Here is a 20,274-nt window from a genome sequence, read left to right as displayed (position 1 = left end):
CCTGTTGCGTTTTGGATTTCCTGGATTTTACCCATGGCTCTGTTTGACCTGCCTTCCAGATTTTAAAACTCTCCTTGCTTCCCCATGTACTGAACCTCAGATTTTGACTCCGATTTTACGCTCAGCTATCAGCCATTGGGATCCTATCCTTAAAAAAATTAATTGTTGCAGCACTCCTGCTGTAGTTGCATTGACACTGTCCACTTGGGGAATGCAAAAACCTTTTATGAGTAGTTGGGACACTTCCTTATTTAAAGAGCAATCCCCACAATTTTTTGCCTAGTCCACAACTAGATTCTCCTTGCCTCTGACATAGCATGCTGAATGTGACGGTAAACTTGGGCAGAAGATGCCTAGGTTTACCACTTTCTCCTTCATATCTTTGCTTCTGGTGCCCCCTTGATTATTTATAAAGGCCACCACTGTCCTAGTTTCAGAGAATATTCAAACATGCCTTCCCATCATCTGTTAGTTGAATTACTTTCCATACAGGGCACAAATCCAGTATATTTAGGTAAAGTTTTTTTTTGGCCATGTATTAACCATTATGGATCTAAAAGAGACATCCCTTGTGTCTTTTGCACAGAGATCACAGAGTTCTTGGGTTTCTTGATAACCTTATGCAGTAATCTAGAGAAGTGTCCTTGTTGGGGGTTCTAGTTGAAGATTACCATCTTGCCCAGGCAACTACTTATATGGTGGAAGAGATTACTCAACAGTTTGAGGTCCTTCCTTACTGTTCTACATTACAGAGTCTGTACTTAATGGGCCAAGCACGAAATCATGACTTTATTGTTTAACTGACAGCTACTTTGTTTTGAATGGTATTTATTATTACTCCTAAAAAAATTATTTGTTGTGAAGGGAGGAGTTGACTTATTGACCGATTTGATATTCAGCCGTGTTTCTGCAGAAAAGTTATCACATGTGATATTCTGGTATTAACTGCCTGTTCTGATTATTATTCAACAACAGGATATCCTCCAGATGTGGCCACAACTCAACACCACTTTTTTAATCCCGCTATTAAATGTTACTAGTGCCTTTGTGAAAGTTATTTGAGACGTTGCCAAGCCAAAAGGCAGACAGGAGAACTGAAACAGACATACACATTTACTTGCCTTGTGTAAAGAAGTACACCCTTGTTCCATCTCCTCTCACATAAAAGTTTTCAGACAAACATCGTCCTACAGGATTAGAAAGAGCCCAAAGTCACTTCTGCAAAAAGACTGTGTAAGTCTATATATAGCCACATGTCCTATGGATTATCGTCATGCATTATCATTGGCAAACATTCCAAGATGGCGGAGTACCAGTAACTTTCATTCTCTACAGGTTAAATAAGGGAAAACTACACTACTGAACCTTTTGATGGTGTTTTTTTTTATTCTATGAGAGTAACTAGTGGTCAGGAAGGTCGAATTGCTCCCTAGAGGACTCCTCCAGAACTTCCAAAAAAACCAACACTTTTTTACTGGCAGACCTCTTAAACCAAGGGTTCCCAAACTTTGCCATTACTGTCCACGTTTAAGGATATCCATGTTTGAGCAGAGGTGACTTAATATCTCAATTTGATTTAACAATCTGAACTCAAGCATGGCTATCCTTAGAACCTGGACTGTAAGCATGGCTGGACTGTAATGGCGAGTTTGGGAATCTCTGTCCTAAACTAAGCATTAAACACCACACATCTATGATCATTAGGCTAGAGAGCAGCAGTACCTTTTTTAAAACGTAGCTGGGCCATGTCATAGCGTCCATAGTCCCGTAGGAGGATGCACCCGCCAGGTTTCAGCAGCTTGCTAAGTCGTGTAATGGCACCTTGCATCCTACAGAAAGAGAAGATGATAGAAGTGATGGTAGGAAATGTAGAAGAAAGACTATGCGGTGTAAAGATAAGGCTCCTAGCAGAGGTCATGTGTGATGAAAGCAACAAGGTCATACAAGGACACTTCATCCATAAAACATTGTCTACTACTTGTATTCGTGCAATGTAAGGTGAAAAAGTGACTTAGATTGACAAAAAAGAAATATTACATTAGTAAGGAGAAAAGCAACTGTGTAGAGTGAGGATGTAAAGAGAAGCCGTCAAGAAAGCAGCCATTTGATGTATCACTTTAATGGAAACTAGTGACGTCACGGAGGCTGTCAGAAATAGTTATAAAGGTGTGACCAATGTTTAGGAGTCACTAATTCCTAAAGAACGGATAGCCGCATATACATAGGTTCAGCCCACAAAATGGTAATTTTGACATCTTCCTTTATTAAGACATTAGGCATGTGAATAACAAATTGAGGCCCCCATTTATCAACAATATTAAACACCAGTGACAGTTTTTGTTTAGAATCACTGTGATACAAATGAAAAATTTACTGGTATTTAACAATACTTACCCCTCCGGCGAGGTCCTCTACTGGGCTGCTGGCAGCCTAACGCTGCCGGAGCCAGTGTTACCGCATGCCACGGGGGCCCGGCAGTGTCTGGAAGGCTTCGCTGAAGCCGGAAAGGCACTGCCAGGTCTCCATTGCAGGCAATGGGGCCAGCATCGCTCTCACCATCTAAAAGATGGCGAGAACGATGCTTTGACACTATGCAATGTGTTATGCTAAAGCAGCATGAGGAATAAGAATTTGAATGCAGTTAGATTATCACTTTTTGTTACATCCAGACACCTGGCATAGCGAGCGCTAAAGGGGCTACGCATCGTTCATAAATTGGGGCCAGAGTCTGGTTTTCTCTATAGCAGGTTATAGCAGGTAAACTCCAAGCTTGCTGTCCTGTTCTAGTGGAAACGTCTCCAGGCTGGATGCCACATGGCACTTTAAGAGATGCAATTCAGATGAATAAAAAGTACACAGGTCATTTTACTTCCACCTCTATTTGCACTTAGGCCGGTTTCATAAACACAGATCGATTGTTAATAAGGTGCCTATTCTGCCGGGTTCTGTTGCTTATTGATGAAATGGTTGCTGAACTTTATTTTGGTACTCTTTCAGTAACTCTTGTATGCTTTCAATGTGTCATTTTAGGTTTATGTCTATGTTGTAATCGGATTTAAAATAATAAAATCTTGAAATTAAAAAAAAAAAAAAAAAAAAAAAAAAAAAGGAGTATGCGCCCTTGCTAGAGGTATGAAATTACTAACAATGGGACACTGGTGGGAGACATTGAAGTCTTTTAGTTGTCGGCAGCATCAGTGATCTGCGCAGAGGAAACAGTCAGTCGCTTGTTATTCAGCGTTGTGGGTGTGTATTATGAAAATGATTGACAGTTACCTCTGTTGAGATAACAAATGTTGCAGGTAATAGAATATGAATAATGTCACAACTCTCAACCCCCCCTCTCCCCTCCCCAACAACCTGCTTGGCTGCACTGCTAGTTATTTCAGATGCTGTTCTATACGCATGAGCTGCATACTGTTCATACATCTGACATGCGTAGCATGATTCTCTAAACGTGAAGGGAATTTTGACATTTTGAAAAAACATTTGACACCATGCAATGTGTTATGCTAAAGCAGCAGGAGGAATAAGACTTCGAATGCAGTTATCCCTTGCTTACTTGAGTCTTGGTGTAGAACTAGCTTCACTCACTTGCTTGGATGGATAGCAGAGAGGACAAATATCAAGATAATAACATCTAGGCTCTCCTCAGGAATGGGGAAAGAGGACTCATTGGAGAGATCGTGGACAAAGGCCGAGCATCGGGATGGGTCATAATGAAGGTTACTCTGCAAAATACACAGAACAGGGGTAGGAATTCTTCTCCTTAGCACTTATTGGAGCCAATTAAATGCACACACATTTTAGATTTATAACTGGCCTGATTTTGCACAACAGACATCCAGCAATGTACGCTATTTAATTATGCCCAAGCCCAAAAACTGCACAGTTCAATTGTATCTACCAGCGTGTTTTGAAAGAAATTGATCAAAATAACATGCATTCCAGAACAGTATTTCTGCTTTTAAAAAAATAAATAAATCCCTTCATAATAAGTGGCTTTTCATTTTTATTTAACATTATTCTTCTTTAAAAGTATGTTGCTCTACCTCTAATGCCTCTTTTATAATGTATAAATGTCCTCTATTCTTTCACCAGATAATTTATTGAAGTAATATTGTGGCAATGTCAAGCTATAAAACTTCTCAAATCTATTCCAACCTCCTGCCAACCTAATGGAATGTATGAATGGGTGTCTTACCTACCTTCACAATGTCCACTGCAGTGCTTGCAAAATCACAGCAGTATACAAAGAGGCCAGGGTCACTAAGAACAAGGACACAGGACAATCAGGAATTGTAACACATTATTCACACCTCTCTCAATTTTAAACTCCCAAGAAATCTAAAAGAAAGAGGTTCAGCATTATTTGAGGACTCTCAGACAGGGAGTTTTTAAACTGTACTGATGTCACAGGAGGGGTTTTCAATATGGCAGCCGAGTAAGCTCCAGATCAAATTATTTTAAGTTGTCACATGTTAGCTCAGATTGTGCTGCTTCGGGTGACAAGGATGGTCTCCGGACTATCATTGAAACGGAGGAACATTTTATATATTATATATATATATATATATATATATATATATATATATATATCAATATATATATATATATCAATATATCAATATATATATATCTCAATATATATATATATCTATATCAATATATATATATCTATATCAATATATATATATATCTATATCAATATATATATATCTATCAATATATATATCTATATATATATCTATATATATATCTATATCAATATATATATATATATATATCTATATATATATCTATATCAATATATATATATATATATATATATATATCTACATCAATATATATATATATATATATATATATCTATATCAATATATATATATATAAATATATATCTATCTATCTATATATATATATATATATCTATCTATATCTATCTATATATATATATATATCTATATATATATATATATATATATATCTATATCTATATCTATATATATATACACACACACACACACACACACACACACATTTTTGAGTGGAAAGGAGAGGGGCCCGGGAATACCATATGCAACCAAAAGAGAGAGCAGTGTATTTCCAGAGTCATGGAGGCAGATCCCATGCAATTCAAATTCAAATGAGTCAGTATCTTATGTGGGCAAGTCCATCCATTAGGATCATAATGGAAGAAAACTCAGGGAAGCCAACACCACCAAATTTATTTAATCAATTGAACATTATTAAGAAAAACATTTTTTAATAAATGAAGTGGCCTCCAACACATTGAGCTGTGACTGCATTATTTAGGTGTTTCGAAAGAAATTTAATATTTAGCAACTGTAATATAGGAGAGTATCAGGAGCTAGACACCAGATTCAGCTGGTCCTCTTCAACAGAGATTTCTCTAGAAAGATCAGAGACCATTTGCAAATACTGAGTATACTTACCACAGTCACTACATCTCCAGTACACAGCAGATATGTTAGAAGATAATTATATAGTTAATTTGCGGTCCTGTACAGTCAGGACAACATTTTAATTTGAGTCTCCACCACTGAGAAAACAGTGGGGGTATAACCCTATCATTGCTTTTCGCTCAATGTCCCACCCATCCAATCTGGAGTATTTAAACCCATGAAGAACACATTTTAAGAGCCTCATCTCTACGCTATATCATACTCTTCTAGCAAGTCTGTGTTTCAATCCTAGACAGAGTAGGGAATGAAGCAGAACAGGTCACAAGGGGAGTATGTACTGATTAGAATACAAAAATATATATATATATATATATATATATATATATATATATATATATATATATATATATATATATATATAAAAATATATAAATATAGATGTTTAGAAGCTGGTAAAGAAGCACACAGAGCATTTTCTTAATCCATACTAAGAGGACTGGGCCAGACAAATAGGGTCTTATAATATTTTAATGGAGGTTTCATTGAACGTTTCTGGTACAAGTCCTATACACAAATCATATAAAAGCATAGAGTGGAAAAGGCCTCTAATAAATGCTGATGTCACTGTTATATATGACTGGTGAGGGTGCAAACACTGTGATGTTTTTCTTGTTAATTACTAATAAAGCCTATAACCTTTAGAGGGAAGTTAGAATAGTATATGGCACAACATATGTGTGAGATCTCAAAGACCTAAATCAAACTAGCACATGATTGGGGCAATTTAGATGCTCTGACACCCAAGTGCAATGAGTGACATACTGCAGTTTACTCCTGGCATATCCTAAGCACATATACAATCTTGACTCATTTAATTAGAATATATAAAATGCACGTTAATCCCATTAAAATAGTAACCACAGACAAACACCAGGTCATTTGCTATCTTAAGAGACAAACATGTAAAAGTACTTACTTATTTGTCTGCAAAATGGGAAAGACTGTATTCCCAACACCACAGCCCACCTGAGGATACAGAAAGGAAAGAGTTACACTTCATCAGCAGTGCCAGGGACACAGAGGAGGGCACCTTGTTCTCAGACCAAGGTTCCAGCAGAATGATGTTGCTCGCTTGAGTGTGTCAGACTCTCATAACTGAATCAGCACAATCACCAATTAACAGGACAGCATGCTCAGTGATCTATGTGACCTCTGAATGCATCACATACATTTTATACATTTAGCAACAAGACATTAAATGCATTGGAAAAGAGGTTGTATAGCAGACAAACTTTAGATATACTATAACATCTATGTGTAACAGATTCTTCAGTTTACTAGAACTTTGGATGCTTGCAATGTAATGTGGTTGGACAGTACTTATTTACCGACAATGCAGCTCCTTGATTCTGCATCCTCTGAAGAAGGTTTTATACTTGTCACATAATAACCACAAAACAATCACGTGAATGTCTTTTGAAAGATCTTTGCTTAAAGCTCCGTACACACGAAGCGACCAGACAATGATAACGATATCGTTGTCTGATAGTCCTGCGCCCTCCTGGTGTGCTGGATGATCGATATTGATCATCCAGCACACCAGCAACTTACCAACGCCTATAACAACCCGCGATCAACGATATCGAGCAAGTTGAGCTGCATGCAGGGACGATGGACGATATCGTCCATACATGCCCGCGCATCGCAGGTCATTGGTGGGTTGGAAGGGGCCAAAAACTTATTGATTTGAACGATAACGATATGAACGGTATCGTTATAGTTCAAATCGATCAGTTTTATCGTAGTGTGTACGCAGCATTACATGTACATAGATAACTTCCATAAAGTCCCCACAATAATTTTTCTTTAGAAAATCTATTTATTTTTACATTTTACCTATGCACATCAGACTACGCACCAGCACACTTATTGAAAAACATAGTTAAGAACTTTTAGTCTAAAATATCTGATGACATTGGACAAAGGCTTATATTATTTACAGTATCCATTGAATATTACCCGATATAGTGCCCGATTCAGGTCCCTATTGCAATCAGAGGGCAGCGTCTATAGACAATCACAGTTTTTATAATCGGAAAACTGCGTTAAGCCACACACTAACATCTGAACCTGGATCAGGCCCACAGTGTAAGAACACTCACTAATTTAAAAAAAAAAAAAAAAAAAACAACAACGCAACCTTTCCTGTAGCTTCACTGAACTAAACGGAGATTGAACACAGTATATTAATTCTATATGAACCAATCACTTCACTGATACAGAGTGCAGCTGAATCCATGTTAATAAGAAGGCAGCCCATCCATTCACTAGGAACTAGTGACACCACACAACTACAACAATGCCCGCCTCCAGTGTGTTTAAGTGGCAGGTCTACATATTTACCCCAGTAGGGACAGGAACAATTTGTAGGGTCAAAATGCACATGAGTTAAACAGCTGCTACTTATCAGATAGCAACAAGTATGTATAATTTATTTCAGTGGGTGATAAGTTAGAAATGTATTTAGCATAAGTTTCTTTGATATACACCCCGGCAGCCCTACACAGATGGGGAATCTCCCTAGTCAGCCAGGTAGACAATTAAAAGCAAAATCCCCAAAAAGGTATATATAGTGCGACTCCTCCTTTCCCTGGTGCTATTGAGAAACTGCCCGAGCTGTCCCTGTAAAAACTAAAAACATACTACATGGGTATATTAGCCTGCAACAGAGTCATTCAAAGAAATGGAAGAAACAGTAAGTAATTTCCTTTTTACTCCATGGCAGAGACGTAACTACCTTATGCCTATTCTTGTAAGCCTGTGCAATAACATCCTTGATCAGTCTTGAGAAAGAATGTTATGGATACACATACCCTTTATACAAGCCTATGAGAAGGACAAATATCTGATCGGTCATTCTGAATTTCTTTGTTCTGGAGAGATGAAACAGACATCACCATGACATGTATTCACTCTTCACTGCCGTTAGCTGGCTGTGGGCAGAGAGATAGGAGTATGATCTCCTGATTGATTAGTTTGTATCACCTTTTTGTCCATATAGATGTTCGGAAAAGGCTCTTTACGCCATAGGACATAAAATTACCCCATTTAACGGGCAGACTAGATCGGTATCAGAAAACACTCAAGGTATATTTACTACAGTGAGGGTTTTTAGAAGTGGAGATGTTGCCCATAGCAACCAATCAGATTCTACTTAAACATTTATCTAGCTCCTTCTAGAAGATAATAGCTAGAATCTGATTGGTTGCTATGGGCAACATCTCCACTTCTAAAAACCCGCACTTTAGTACATATAACTTCTGTACCAGTAGCTTATAAAGCTCTTTGTGTGAAAAACATTCTCCTGGATGGATCAGACAGTAGCAGAGATAACTGACCACTATGTTATCTATCCTGCCATGTGAAGTACAGACAGGGATAGGAAATTGCCTTCTTCAGCCTATTATATGACTGCTGACATCATGGTCCTGCTCCTGGTACCTCCTTGCCAGTTCAATTGCCAGAAAAGATCCTGAGATATTTGTGTTGTACAAAAGTCTGAAAGTGCTGAAACGAATGGTCACTGGTCTCGTCTCCAGAATCTTTCATTTACAGGCTTTGAGAGATTACAGAGCGGGAAAGAAATATCGAAACAAGAATGTCAACATTCACATAACGTTGACAGTGGGCATGACGACATAGCGTTTTCAGCCCTAACTCGACGACATTAAGTCCGTGTAAACATTATAACTAAAGAATGTACCACTAAAAGAAATGTAGAAAGCACCCATAACTAGTGGCATCGTGACCACACCTACTTACCCAGCTGAGAGACAGGAAAAAGACATCAGGAGAAGGAGTCACACTATACAGTATAGCCTACCCATCTCTACCCATCTGACTAAGGAGTTAACTCATTCACATAGGGGGCCGCGGAGGGAAAAACAATAGCTCACTTTACATGCTTCAAGGAAAAGAATGTTATATATTTGTGCTACAATATTGCAGTTACAGGGTAGCTCATGTGACTTGGGTCAGTTACCTCTAAAATACGATAATATGCTGAAGATCCTGGATACTCTTTTTCCACATTAACCATGTCCACTTGTGAGTCCTTTTTCTGACCTCCATCTGTATCTGGCTGGCACTTGCCATTTGAAAACAATTCAGGAAACTCTGTAAACAGCCACTGTCTGTCTTTGAAGAATTTATTTTCATGGATAGTGTAAAACTTGTCCCAGAAATTGTTGGCTTTATTTTCATATTCCTCTGAAAAGAAAGACAAACATAGTCCAAGTCCCCCAAAGTCTTTCAAGAAACGGATTAGACACTAACAGGGGTATTCAATATGGGTGCGATGACATCGTTTTTGCGTTAATATCGGAGGTATGACGTCATTATCGCAGGTTTTAGTTTTACACCGTATTCAATTTCAAAGACTTATCGCAGTTTTGAAAAGTCTTTGATAAAAAACGGGGATAAAGTTTTCACCATTGAATAGGTGTCGAAAAAAAGTGCAGAATTGGGGTTTAGGGGTGCAGGCTTAAAAAAAATAGCCTGCACCCTTGGGACTGACATTTAAAAAAGAACTGTGTCAAAAAAAAGTTTTTAAAAAAATAGGGACACCCCAAAAAATTTATTTAAAAATTGGGGTGAAAAAAAAAAAAAATGGGAAAAAATTGTTTAACAATAGGGAAATAGGTTCAGGGCTATTCTGCAAGTATGCGGCAGGTGTTTTCTAGAAAAGAATTATAGCAGCAGGTGCACAAATGCAGAATTTTTAAAAACTTACTTTAGGGACATAAAAATATGCTAGTACCCATTTTCATGTACCCCAAATTTGATGGGACCACTTAAAAAAAATGAAAAAAATAACCTAAGTGCTCTTCTGCATCACTTCTTCAATGTCGGAAAAAAAACACCTGCTGCGGCTATTTAAATCCCCGACTTTCAATTAAAGGCTAAAACGGGGGTACCCATAGTGATCCCCCATGTTTTTACTACTTTAGGGGGTCTTACAATTTTTTAAAGGAAATATTCAGAACTTTACGCAAATCCAACTTTGGAGTTTCCCGTTTTCGTTAATTTTATATTGAATACGGGTATAAGCGGGAGCGCGCCCGATACTTTAACGCAGGTAAAAACTCCGATATGAAACGTTAACTTCGACAGTGAAGTTAACGTTTCATATTGAATACCCCTCCTAAGTTATGAAATGGGCCTGATTGACTACTGTGCACAACTGCAAATGCAATAGCGATTACGCATGCAGTTCAACTGCGATAGTATGCTAATCCATTGCGATTGCAATGCCGCTGCTGCATTACACAAGGATGCCCACTTTACTTACCACACATCCATAATATTTAGCAGGACTGCAAAACCATCGGTACAACCAAGTACCCTCGCAGCCTCACGCACTCTTGCACAAGCCCTGACCTTACTCAGAAATTGCTAACTTCCACACACACTATCAGGTCTCAGGCTGCGTACAGCATATGCAGTGGATAATTTATGCATGCCCCTGCAACGCATTTGAAACGCACTGGCACGCCTGCATTCGCTTGACCACCCCCCCATTAGCACCCACAACGGCACTTTCTGTCAATCACTCTGCGATGGGTCTGCGTTGTCACTGCGATTGCAGTCCCAATCACAGTGGCTAGTTCACGCACTCGCACTGAGAGGCATACGCAGTAATCGCCTGATTGCGTGCGTATGATCAACTGCATTCCTTGCTGAATCAGGCCCATAGATTGCAAGCAGGGCCTTCCTACCAGCATGTGTGTCTGTTATTACCCATTTCTATTACTGTTGCATCCAATTGTAATGAGCAATGGAAAATGCTGCACTACAGAAGAAATTATTATTATTAATAATGTGCAGACACACAGGAATAGATTGTATTTATCAATCAGACAAACACATAGTCAGTTATCTATCAACTAGTCAAGGGCTAGAATATAATTAGCATTATGTGCTTGTCCCATACATTTTTTCCAATGCCTTTTGTTTCAGATGGTTATTCAGTTAATTTGTATGGTTAAAACTAGGTAGCAAGTGTTTTTATGGGGGCCAAGCAACACACCTGTACAATTTCCAAATTAGGGAGCTAGATTAAAATTGCCTTAAGTGACACACAGAATAAATTCAGATCTGCCTGTAAGCAAAGGCATGTGGATCAAAAGTATTACAGTATTTAACATACAATAAGCTGGGTACACACTATGCGGATTCTTGGCCCGATATGGCTATATGTCAGATAAGGACCTTAATTGTGTACGCAGCACCAGTACCTGACAGATGGGCTCCTAATATAGCATGTGCTGCAATCGCTATGTAGGTCCTGTTGTTTTGATATTGTTCAGAAAGTACAATGTCTACGGACCTCGGCCCAATGTCTGCTAATTAATTAGCATTCCTCTATCGAGACGAGACTTAACGATTTGGAATCAAAAAGGATAACTTGGAACTAAATGATTATTAGGTAGTGTGTATGGTGTATATTGCCATTTTCGGGATCATTTTAGTCAGTCTGACTCGGTCTAATCTTATAGTGTGTACCCAGCTATAGTTTCAAATTCATTGTTTCTGACAGATTCCAGAATCATCAGCATTGCTTGGTGCTATAGTATAGCTCCACTGTGGCTTACCTTGTTTCTCTACTGGCACTGGTGTAGAGCTGTTTTCTAGGACTTTCTCTCTAGCTGCTAATTCCTGTTCCTCAGACCATTGAACATTGTCCCTAAAAAACCAGCAACAAGATGAGCAGTGTGATTCTTACCATTCAAAAGATATGTATTTGTCAACAACATTCGAAAGGATAATGTGTGTGAATATGAACGAAATGTACACCACCACCACACTCCTCAACCAACCATGATGCCAGTCATTTTAAATGCTTCATTCACCCATTTACTAGTGATAATTCCCTAACTGCCCGTACTTTCATTAAACAGCAACCTCAAACCCCTGAACTGTCTCCCTCTCCCCGAGCTGTCTATAAGCGACATCCCTTACCACGCATTGTGCTGGAAAACCTGACTGGGATCTCTCAGGTGCCGATTGCCGAACTGAGGCCTCTTGTCTTCCATAGCGGCTCCTTCAGCTACTGCTGCTGTTACCGAGGAGATGATGAATGCTCTAGAGAATATCCAATCAGCGACTGCCAAGGGGCGGGAGCAAGAACGTGTGACCCAATCAATAGTTAAACCACGCCTCATCAGGAAGTGGACGTTCTTGGCACTACCACGTGTGACATAGGAGGTCATGAGCGTAGAACAGCTGCCGCCGCCTCCGGCTCCCCAGACCAGCCCCGACTCCCAGCTACAAGCATCGGATCATTCAGCACTCTCAATTAAGGAGACTTTGGGGCTCTATTACCTTCGAAATTGAAAGTAAAGGTTTATGTAGTATTAGATATGAGACACAATTTAGCATGCGACATTTTTAATTACTTCCTATGGGAACTCTGTTGCTAAACTGCAACATATAAAAACATGCTCTATCTTCTATATAAGCATTGCACTGCTATCCTCAGTCTGATAGGTGTACTGAGCTGTGTGCTATTGTGTACATTGTAAATACTCATCCTCAAATATTTCATATTAGACGTCTAATTCCCAGTATTACCATAAGATTGTATGAGGCGAGGAACTAATGTTGCAACTGTCCATATTGACATGTGACAACAGTGACAGACACATAGATAACACGGAAAACTAACAATTCATCACTGCCAGGGTCTTTAATATGCTGTTATTGTACTACTACTCCCGAGTCCCAGCATGCGTTACTATTTTCGAAACTGGAGAAGAGCTATTTGTACTGTATTTGTAACCTAATGAAATATGTCATATATAAGTGTGGCCTAATAGACGTATGTTTATTTGTCTCAGATTTATCACTAGATCTGGTGTAATTTAGGTACCTCTTTAATATTGTATGTTCTCTGCAATGTAATCCGTGCAGGGGATCTTCAAAGGAGAATAAATAGATGATGTAATATGACCAAACACCAATTTGTGTACCTTCTATCAGTCAGCGGGGAAGTAGAAGTATATATGTCTCTCAGCACAGGAAGAGGTGGAGCTCTGGGTCGTTAATATAAACATGGGGAGGAAGCCGGAGATTAGCTAGCTCGGCATGGTTGCGGCTCGATACCCTTCAGTTAAAGGACCCTGACGTCATCATTTTCTATCCACGTGGACACTAGGGGCGAGCGACCGGCCTAGGCAGGCTTTACAATATTATCAGGTTTCTTGGCAATGAGACCCAATAGGCGGATGTACTAAAAGGATGATTACAAAAAGGGATGATCAGGATGATTGCCTGCAGTTCTTATTCACAACTCTAAAGGCCATATTAAATTTGGAGCGAAAAGCCATTCTCTGAGAAACTTGTTCGCGATGACGTAATTTTCGCCGATTTCACTTATCCATGATTCCCCGTATTCAATTGTAGCGTCTTTTAGCCGGTTCGAAAACGCAATTCAATGTAATAGGTGAAAAAGATTTGCCAAGGAATACCCGGCGGAAAAAAGTGCAGAATTGCGGTTTTGGGGTGCAGAGGTGCGGAAACCGCTCCGCACCCTTTGTACACCCCCCTTGATGCTAACTGCATCAAAAAAATCTTAAAAAAACCACAAAGGTCACCCCAAAAAAGCACTTGAAAAATGTGGGTGAAAAATTCAGTGGGTGTACAAATTCAAAAACTAGCGAAATAGCCTTTGGGGGGATCTGCATGTATGGGGGAGGTGTTTGCTGAAGCTGCATTTTTTTAGCGATTTTTAAATATCCATCCATTTTCATGTACCCCTAATTTGATGGGACTACTTTTTTTTTCCAAAAACACCAGTGGTAAATACTATTCACCACTTACTCAAAGATGCTGAATAGCACCTACTGAGACCATTTAAAACCCCAAATACCTTTAGCGCGGCTATTCAGGGGTACCATAGTGAATCCCCATGTCAGAGCATCTTTAGGGGGATGTCAGGCTGAATTCCCCAAAAATGACAGGATTTTTCACTGTTTTCGGGCAAAGTCCGTTGCTGGATTTTTCGCCGTCATTGGAGGTTTTCCGGTCGAAAAGTTATCACGCTCGCCCCCACTTATCCCCGTATTCAATTCCAAATCGGCAAAAATGTGAAATCTGCGAAAATGACGTCATCGGCGAAAAAATTTTGCAGAGAACGGCTTTTCGCTCCAAATTGCATATGGCTCATAATGTCACTATGGGCCATATTCAATTAGAGGCGAAAAGCCGTAATCGGCAAAAAAGTTTCGACTATTGCTGCTTTTCACCTGGTCGGAACTTATCTCCGAATTCAATTCCAGCCGGATTTCGCGTATGTGGAAACGCAATGCAAAGTATTGGCGAAAAGATTCGCCTATAAATAGGTGAAAAGAAGTGCAAAATCTTTATTTTGGAATGCAAACCTGAGGAAGCAACCCAGAACCCTTGGCACAGGCCAAATATTGAAAGAAAAAAAACACATAAGGACACCCCAAAAAAGTACTTTCGTTTAAGGTGCGAAAAAGTGGGGGGACTAGCATAAAAACTAGCGAAATAGACCTCTGGGGGGGTCTGCAAGGATGGATCAGGTGTTTTGGGGATTGCAGGTACATGTAACAGGTGCGTTTTTGAAATTTTTTAAAAGTTAACGTTAGAAACATTTAAATATGCTAGCACCCATTTTCAAGAACCCCAAATTTGTCAGGACTACTTATTTTCTCCTAAAAATACTGCTTTATGCCATTCTTCAGCACTTTTGCATAGACGCTAATAAGAAGTTATTTAAACTACTTAATTACCTCAAACATTTTTATTAGGGGTCTTAGTACACATGTACATTGATTCCGTATGTTAGTGCATCTTTTTTTGGGGTACAGACTGACTTCCCCACTTCTGACAGTACTTTCCGCATTCGCCGCTTTCCGTTTTCGCGTGGTTTGGAATTGAATAGGATGAAAAAGCTGGGGGTGCACGAAAAGTTTTCGCCTCTGAAACTATACGAAGGCGGCGGAAAGTCGGACAGGTGAAACTTTTCCGACTTTTTGCCTCTAATTGAATACGGGCCACTATTCTATACTTCATCTGAAAATTAACAGACTACAGCAAGCACATAATAACATTTATATAGCATATCTGCACTGATTTATAGCAACAAGACTATATAATTAAATAAGGAAACCAGAATCTTAATATCAATTTTGGGTCCAGGCACTGTTTTCTATATGTTTACAGTGGCAAGTTGGCTATATCTTTTTAATTTACGTGGGATGATCACGTATACTGTATGTATACCTGGGACTGTTTTCTATATGTTTCCAGTGGCAAGATGGGTATATATATTTTTTTTATTTACGTGGGATGATCACGTTTTAAGCGCATATATGTATACCTGGGACTGTTTTCTATATATTTCCAGTGGCAAGATGGGTGTATATATATTTTTTTATTTACGTGGGGTGATCACGTTTTAAGTAGAGAAGAGTGGTTTGGATTCTGTGGAATTCGAACCACTCAGAACAGTGGGGATCCGAGTCCAGCCGAGCCGAGGCTCCGGTGTTCCCGCCGACTCTGATCCCCACTGCGAGCCCAACAGCGTCCTGACGTCTGATCTCGTGAGAGTGCCAAACTCTCGCGAGAGTTCGCTTCTACATAAGGCGCCGAGTCCCACGACTGCGCCATTTGTCCTGCATGCTCCGGACTGCGTGCTGCTCTGCACCTGGGTGGGTTGGCTGAGAGGGGGCATGCTGATCGCTGAGTGGCTGTATAGGGGGACACACTGCACGCTAATTCTGCCATAGCACTCTGTATAAAAAAAATACAAGCACCGTGACTCCGTGGGCCTTAGCCCTCTGTGTATAAAAAATACAAGCGCCGTGACTTTGTGGGCCATAGCCCTCAGTGTATAAAATATACAAGCACCATGACTCCTTGGGCCGTTTACTGTGTAAACAAGTACTGTGACTCTGCTGGCCGTAGCCCTCTGTGCATACAAGTACTGTGACTCCTTGGGCCGTAGCTCACTGTGTATACAAGTACTGTGACTATGCTGGCCGTACCCCACTGTGTATACAAGTACCTTGACTCCTTGGGCCGTAGCCCACTGTGCATACAAGTACTGTGACTCCTTGGGCCGTAGCCCACTGAGTATACAAGTACTGTGACTATGCTGGCCGTACCCCACTGTGTATACAAGTACCTTGACTCCTTGGGCCGTAGCCCACTGTGCATACAAGTACTGTGACTCTGCTGGCCGTGCCCCACTGTGTGGGTGGGAGGGCCCAAGGACAATTCCATTTTGCACTACCTTTAATTTCTGCCACTGCTGTGTGGCAATGTTTCATAGATGTGCTTTAAACTGTGGTGTCTGTGTCGCTGCGCCGCTGCTCTGACGCTTTGTCAGCTCACTGCAACCTTTGGCCAATAATGGTGAAAACAATATTATAAGCTATGAGGTGGTCTAAATTGACTGGAAATTAATGTTATTGAGGTTAATAATACTCTAGGAAGAAAAAAAGGCCAATTTATGTTATTTTAGCTTTTTTTGTCTATTTTTGTAAAAAAGCCAAAGCTAATCACCGCAGTTTGGCAAATCCAAAGCCGGACGACGAATTAGAACTAAATCTGGCAAAAACGGTCCAGCCCACATCCCTAGTTTTAAGATCATATATGTATACGTGGGACTGTTTTCTATATGTTTTCCAGTGGGAAGATTGCTATATCTTTTTTGTTTATGTGTTATGATCATGTTTTAAGTGCACATATGTATGCCTGGTTCTTAAAATAAAAGGGAACTCTACGCATTTTTTCCCCTGTGTTTTAAGAACCAGGACAGGTTCAACAGAGCCCAGGGCTAGTTATGTGTGGGAGGGCACGTCCTTTTTTTTTTTTTTTATGTTGTTGTTTTGTAAACTATTAAATTGCTTTTATAAATCGAAGCCTTCACGGATCAGACTGATCTGTGAAGGCTAGACTCGCTAGCCTAAAGCAGGTCTATTTTTTCCTGTGTGTTGCTGCACACATTTTGTACGTCTTTACAACAAGGCGAGTTATATGTTGACAATGGCAAAACATCTGGATGCGTGTTTTGCCATTGCGAGTTGTGGGAATGCCAGAAACGTGTTTTAGCATGTTCTCGCTTTCTATTACATTGTCCGAGTTCTAAAACTGTGAGCGTTTACTGCTAAACTCTGAAATTTTTTAGAACTCTGACCCTATTACATTCTGGCCATAGCGATCATCCCACGTAAGTTGAAATAGATTTTTATACAATTTACAAAAAAACGAATATTACTATTTCACCCTATGCAATGTTATATGTGCATATAGTTTAATATTTAATAAATATGGGATAATGCACTTTTTACTGCAAATGATAAGGATATTATAAGTCACTTGGGGGTCTCTCATATGATATCAAATTATGTGTTTTTTAGTTTGTAAAACTTGAAATTACGTTAAAAATATTGCCATCTAGTGTCTTGGAGGTGAACTGCTGGCAATCATCCTGATCATCCCTTTTTGTGATCATCCTTTTATTATCATTATTATTATTATAATTTATTTATATGGCGCCACAAGTGTTCCACAGCACCTTTCAAAGTACATGAACAAATAAGTAACCAGTGATTTACAATACAAAATAGGTCATGGACATGTATAATAAACATTGCTATATTAGCGACCTTTACGCCCACATAAGCAGCCGAGTGTTGGTTGCCCTAGTGGGGAGTAAGAGATAAATTAAATTACAGTAGGGAGAAGCACAAGAGGGTAGAGGGCCTTGCTCGAAAGAGCTTACATTCTTTAAGGGAGGGGTGGACGAACAGGAGTGACACAGATGGGGTAGGCGGGGAGGAAGGAAGATGTAGCAGCAAGTTAGGATGAGAGTTGGAAGGCTTTAATGAAGTAGTGGGTCTTAAGAGCTCGTTTGAAATATTGTAGAGAGGTGCAGAGTCTGATGGGGAGAGGAAGGAAGTTCCAAAGGTGGGGAGCAGCGCAGGCAAAATCTTGGAGGCGGGAGTGGGAGGAAGTAATCAATTGGCATGAAAGGCGGCATGTATTAAGTGAACAAAGAGGCCGGACAGAAGAGTGAATGGAGAGGAGATCAGAGATGTTAATGTGAGAGGAATGGGTGAGGGCTTTGTAAGTGAGTGTGAGAACCTTGAATTGGGTTCTGAAAGGGAAGGGGAGCCAGTAGAGGGTTTGTAAGAGAGGGGAGGCAGATGTAGAGCTTTTGGAGAGGAAGATGAGCCAAGAAGCAGCATTGAGCACAGACTGGAGAGGAGAGAGATGGGATTTGGGGAGGCCAGATAGGAGTAGGTTACAGTAGGCCAATCTGGAGATGACCAGTGAATGTATGAGGGTTTTGGTGGCATCCTGGGTGAGGAAGGGTCTGATCTTGGAAATATTCTTGAGATGGAAATGACAGGACTGCGAGAGGTTCTGAATATGTGGTTTGAAGGAGAGGGAAGAGTCCAGGATGACTCCAAGACAACGCACTTTGGGACTAGATGAGATAGTTATGCCATCTATTGATAAAGAAATAGTGGGACATGATGTTATGTGGGAGGGTGGGAAGACGATCAGTTCAGTCTTAGACATATTAAGTTTGAGAAATTGCTGGGACATCCAGGAAGAGATAGCAGAGAGATAGTTAGAGATATGAGTCAGTAGAGAGGGGGAAAGATCAGGTGAGGAAAGGTAGATCTGAGTATCATCAGCATAGAGATGATAATAGAGGTCAAAAGAGAGGATGAGTTTACCTAGAGAGGACGTATAGACAGCGAATATTAAGTCGAAGAACAGAACCTTGGGGAACAACTACTGTAAGAGGCTGTGGTGGGCAGGAGTTGTCGTGAGAGGAAACAGAGAAGGAGCGGTCAGAGAGGTAAGAGGACAGCCAGGAGAGAGCAGTGTCACGTAGACCAAGGGAGTGAAGCATATGCAGCAGTAGAGGGTAGTCCACAGTGTCAAAAGCAGCAGAGAGGTTAAGGAGAATGAGTAGGGAGTAGTGGCCCTTGGATTTGGCAGCAAGGAGGTCATTGCTGACTTTTGTGAGGGCAGTTTCAGTGGAGTGGAGAGAATGGAAGCCAGACTGAAAAGGGTCAAGGAGGGAGTGGGAGGAAAGAAATGTGGTGATGCGGTTGTAAACAATACGTTCAAGGAGTTTGGAGGCAAAAGGGAGCAGAGAGATTGGTTGTAGTTAGTGAGAATGTTAGGATCAAGGTTAGGTTTTTTAAGAATGGGGGAGGAAAGGGCATGCTTGAATGCCGAAGGAACAGTGCCAGAAGAGAGGGAATGAATAAGCAGGTGGGCATGATGGGAGCAGAAGAAGAGAGGTAGCGGAGGAGGCAGAAGAGGATAGGGGAGAGGTGGAAGGGGGTGAGGACTGGATAAGGGCCTTAACTTCCTCTCCAGTCACAGGGGAGGAGGATGTCAGAGTCAGTAAAATTGATGGGGAGGGGAGATCCAGGAAAGGAGGAGGTGGAGAGCTGGTGGACTGGTTGGATATGATGTCCTGACGTATGGAATCAATTTAGATGTAAATAGGTAGCAGTCAGTGGCAGAGAGCAAGGGGGGAGACAAGGAGGGTGTGGGCAGAGGAGGGAGTTGAAGGTGGAAAAGAGACGCTGGGGATTTGAGGACTGGGAGAAGATGAGATTCTTCAAATATGACTGTTTAGAGAGGGAAAGGGCAGCACTGTAGGATGACAGCATGAATTTGAAATGGAGAAAATCTGCCTGAGAGCGTGATCTTCTCCACTGTCGCTCGGCGGTTCGTGAACATTTTTGCAGGTATCTGGTGCATTTGGAATGTGATTGCCGGAGCAACA

General features: G+C 40.4%; 1 protein-coding gene across 4 annotated transcripts in view; it reads right to left on the bottom strand.

Annotated features, from left to right (window-relative positions):
- LOC148540626 (tRNA N(3)-cytidine methyltransferase METTL2-like) overlaps positions 1-20,274 on the bottom strand; it is a 44,683-nt gene that overhangs the window by 7,455 nt on the left and 16,954 nt on the right. Inside the window, exons 1-9 of one of the 4 annotated variants that reach the window (XM_088442439.1) lie at positions 13,457-13,512; positions 12,447-12,809; positions 12,080-12,171; positions 9,469-9,695; positions 6,403-6,452; positions 4,209-4,269; positions 3,595-3,731; positions 1,723-1,829; positions 1,122-1,187 (exon numbers count right to left, since the gene is read on the bottom strand). In XM_088442439.1, the coding sequence (XP_088298565.1) occupies positions 1,122-1,187; positions 1,723-1,829; positions 3,595-3,731; positions 4,209-4,269; positions 6,403-6,452; positions 9,469-9,695; positions 12,080-12,171; positions 12,447-12,697 (991 nt within the window). In that variant the 5' untranslated portion in view covers positions 12,698-12,809; positions 13,457-13,512. Of the gene's footprint in view, positions 1-1,121; positions 1,188-1,722; positions 1,830-3,594; positions 3,732-4,208; positions 4,270-6,402; positions 6,453-9,468; positions 9,696-12,079; positions 12,172-12,446; positions 12,810-13,356; positions 13,513-20,274 lie in introns of those variants that run through there. The other 3 variants (XM_088442440.1, XM_088442437.1, XM_088442438.1) reach the window with 3 other exon arrangements.

The sequence above is a fragment of the Taudactylus pleione genome, unplaced genomic scaffold (assembly GCF_031769625.1).
Source record: "Taudactylus pleione unplaced genomic scaffold, aTauple2 ptg000018l, whole genome shotgun sequence".
NCBI lineage: Eukaryota > Metazoa > Chordata > Amphibia > Anura > Myobatrachidae > Taudactylus > Taudactylus pleione.
This window is presented reverse-complemented; position numbering and strand designations above follow the sequence as displayed.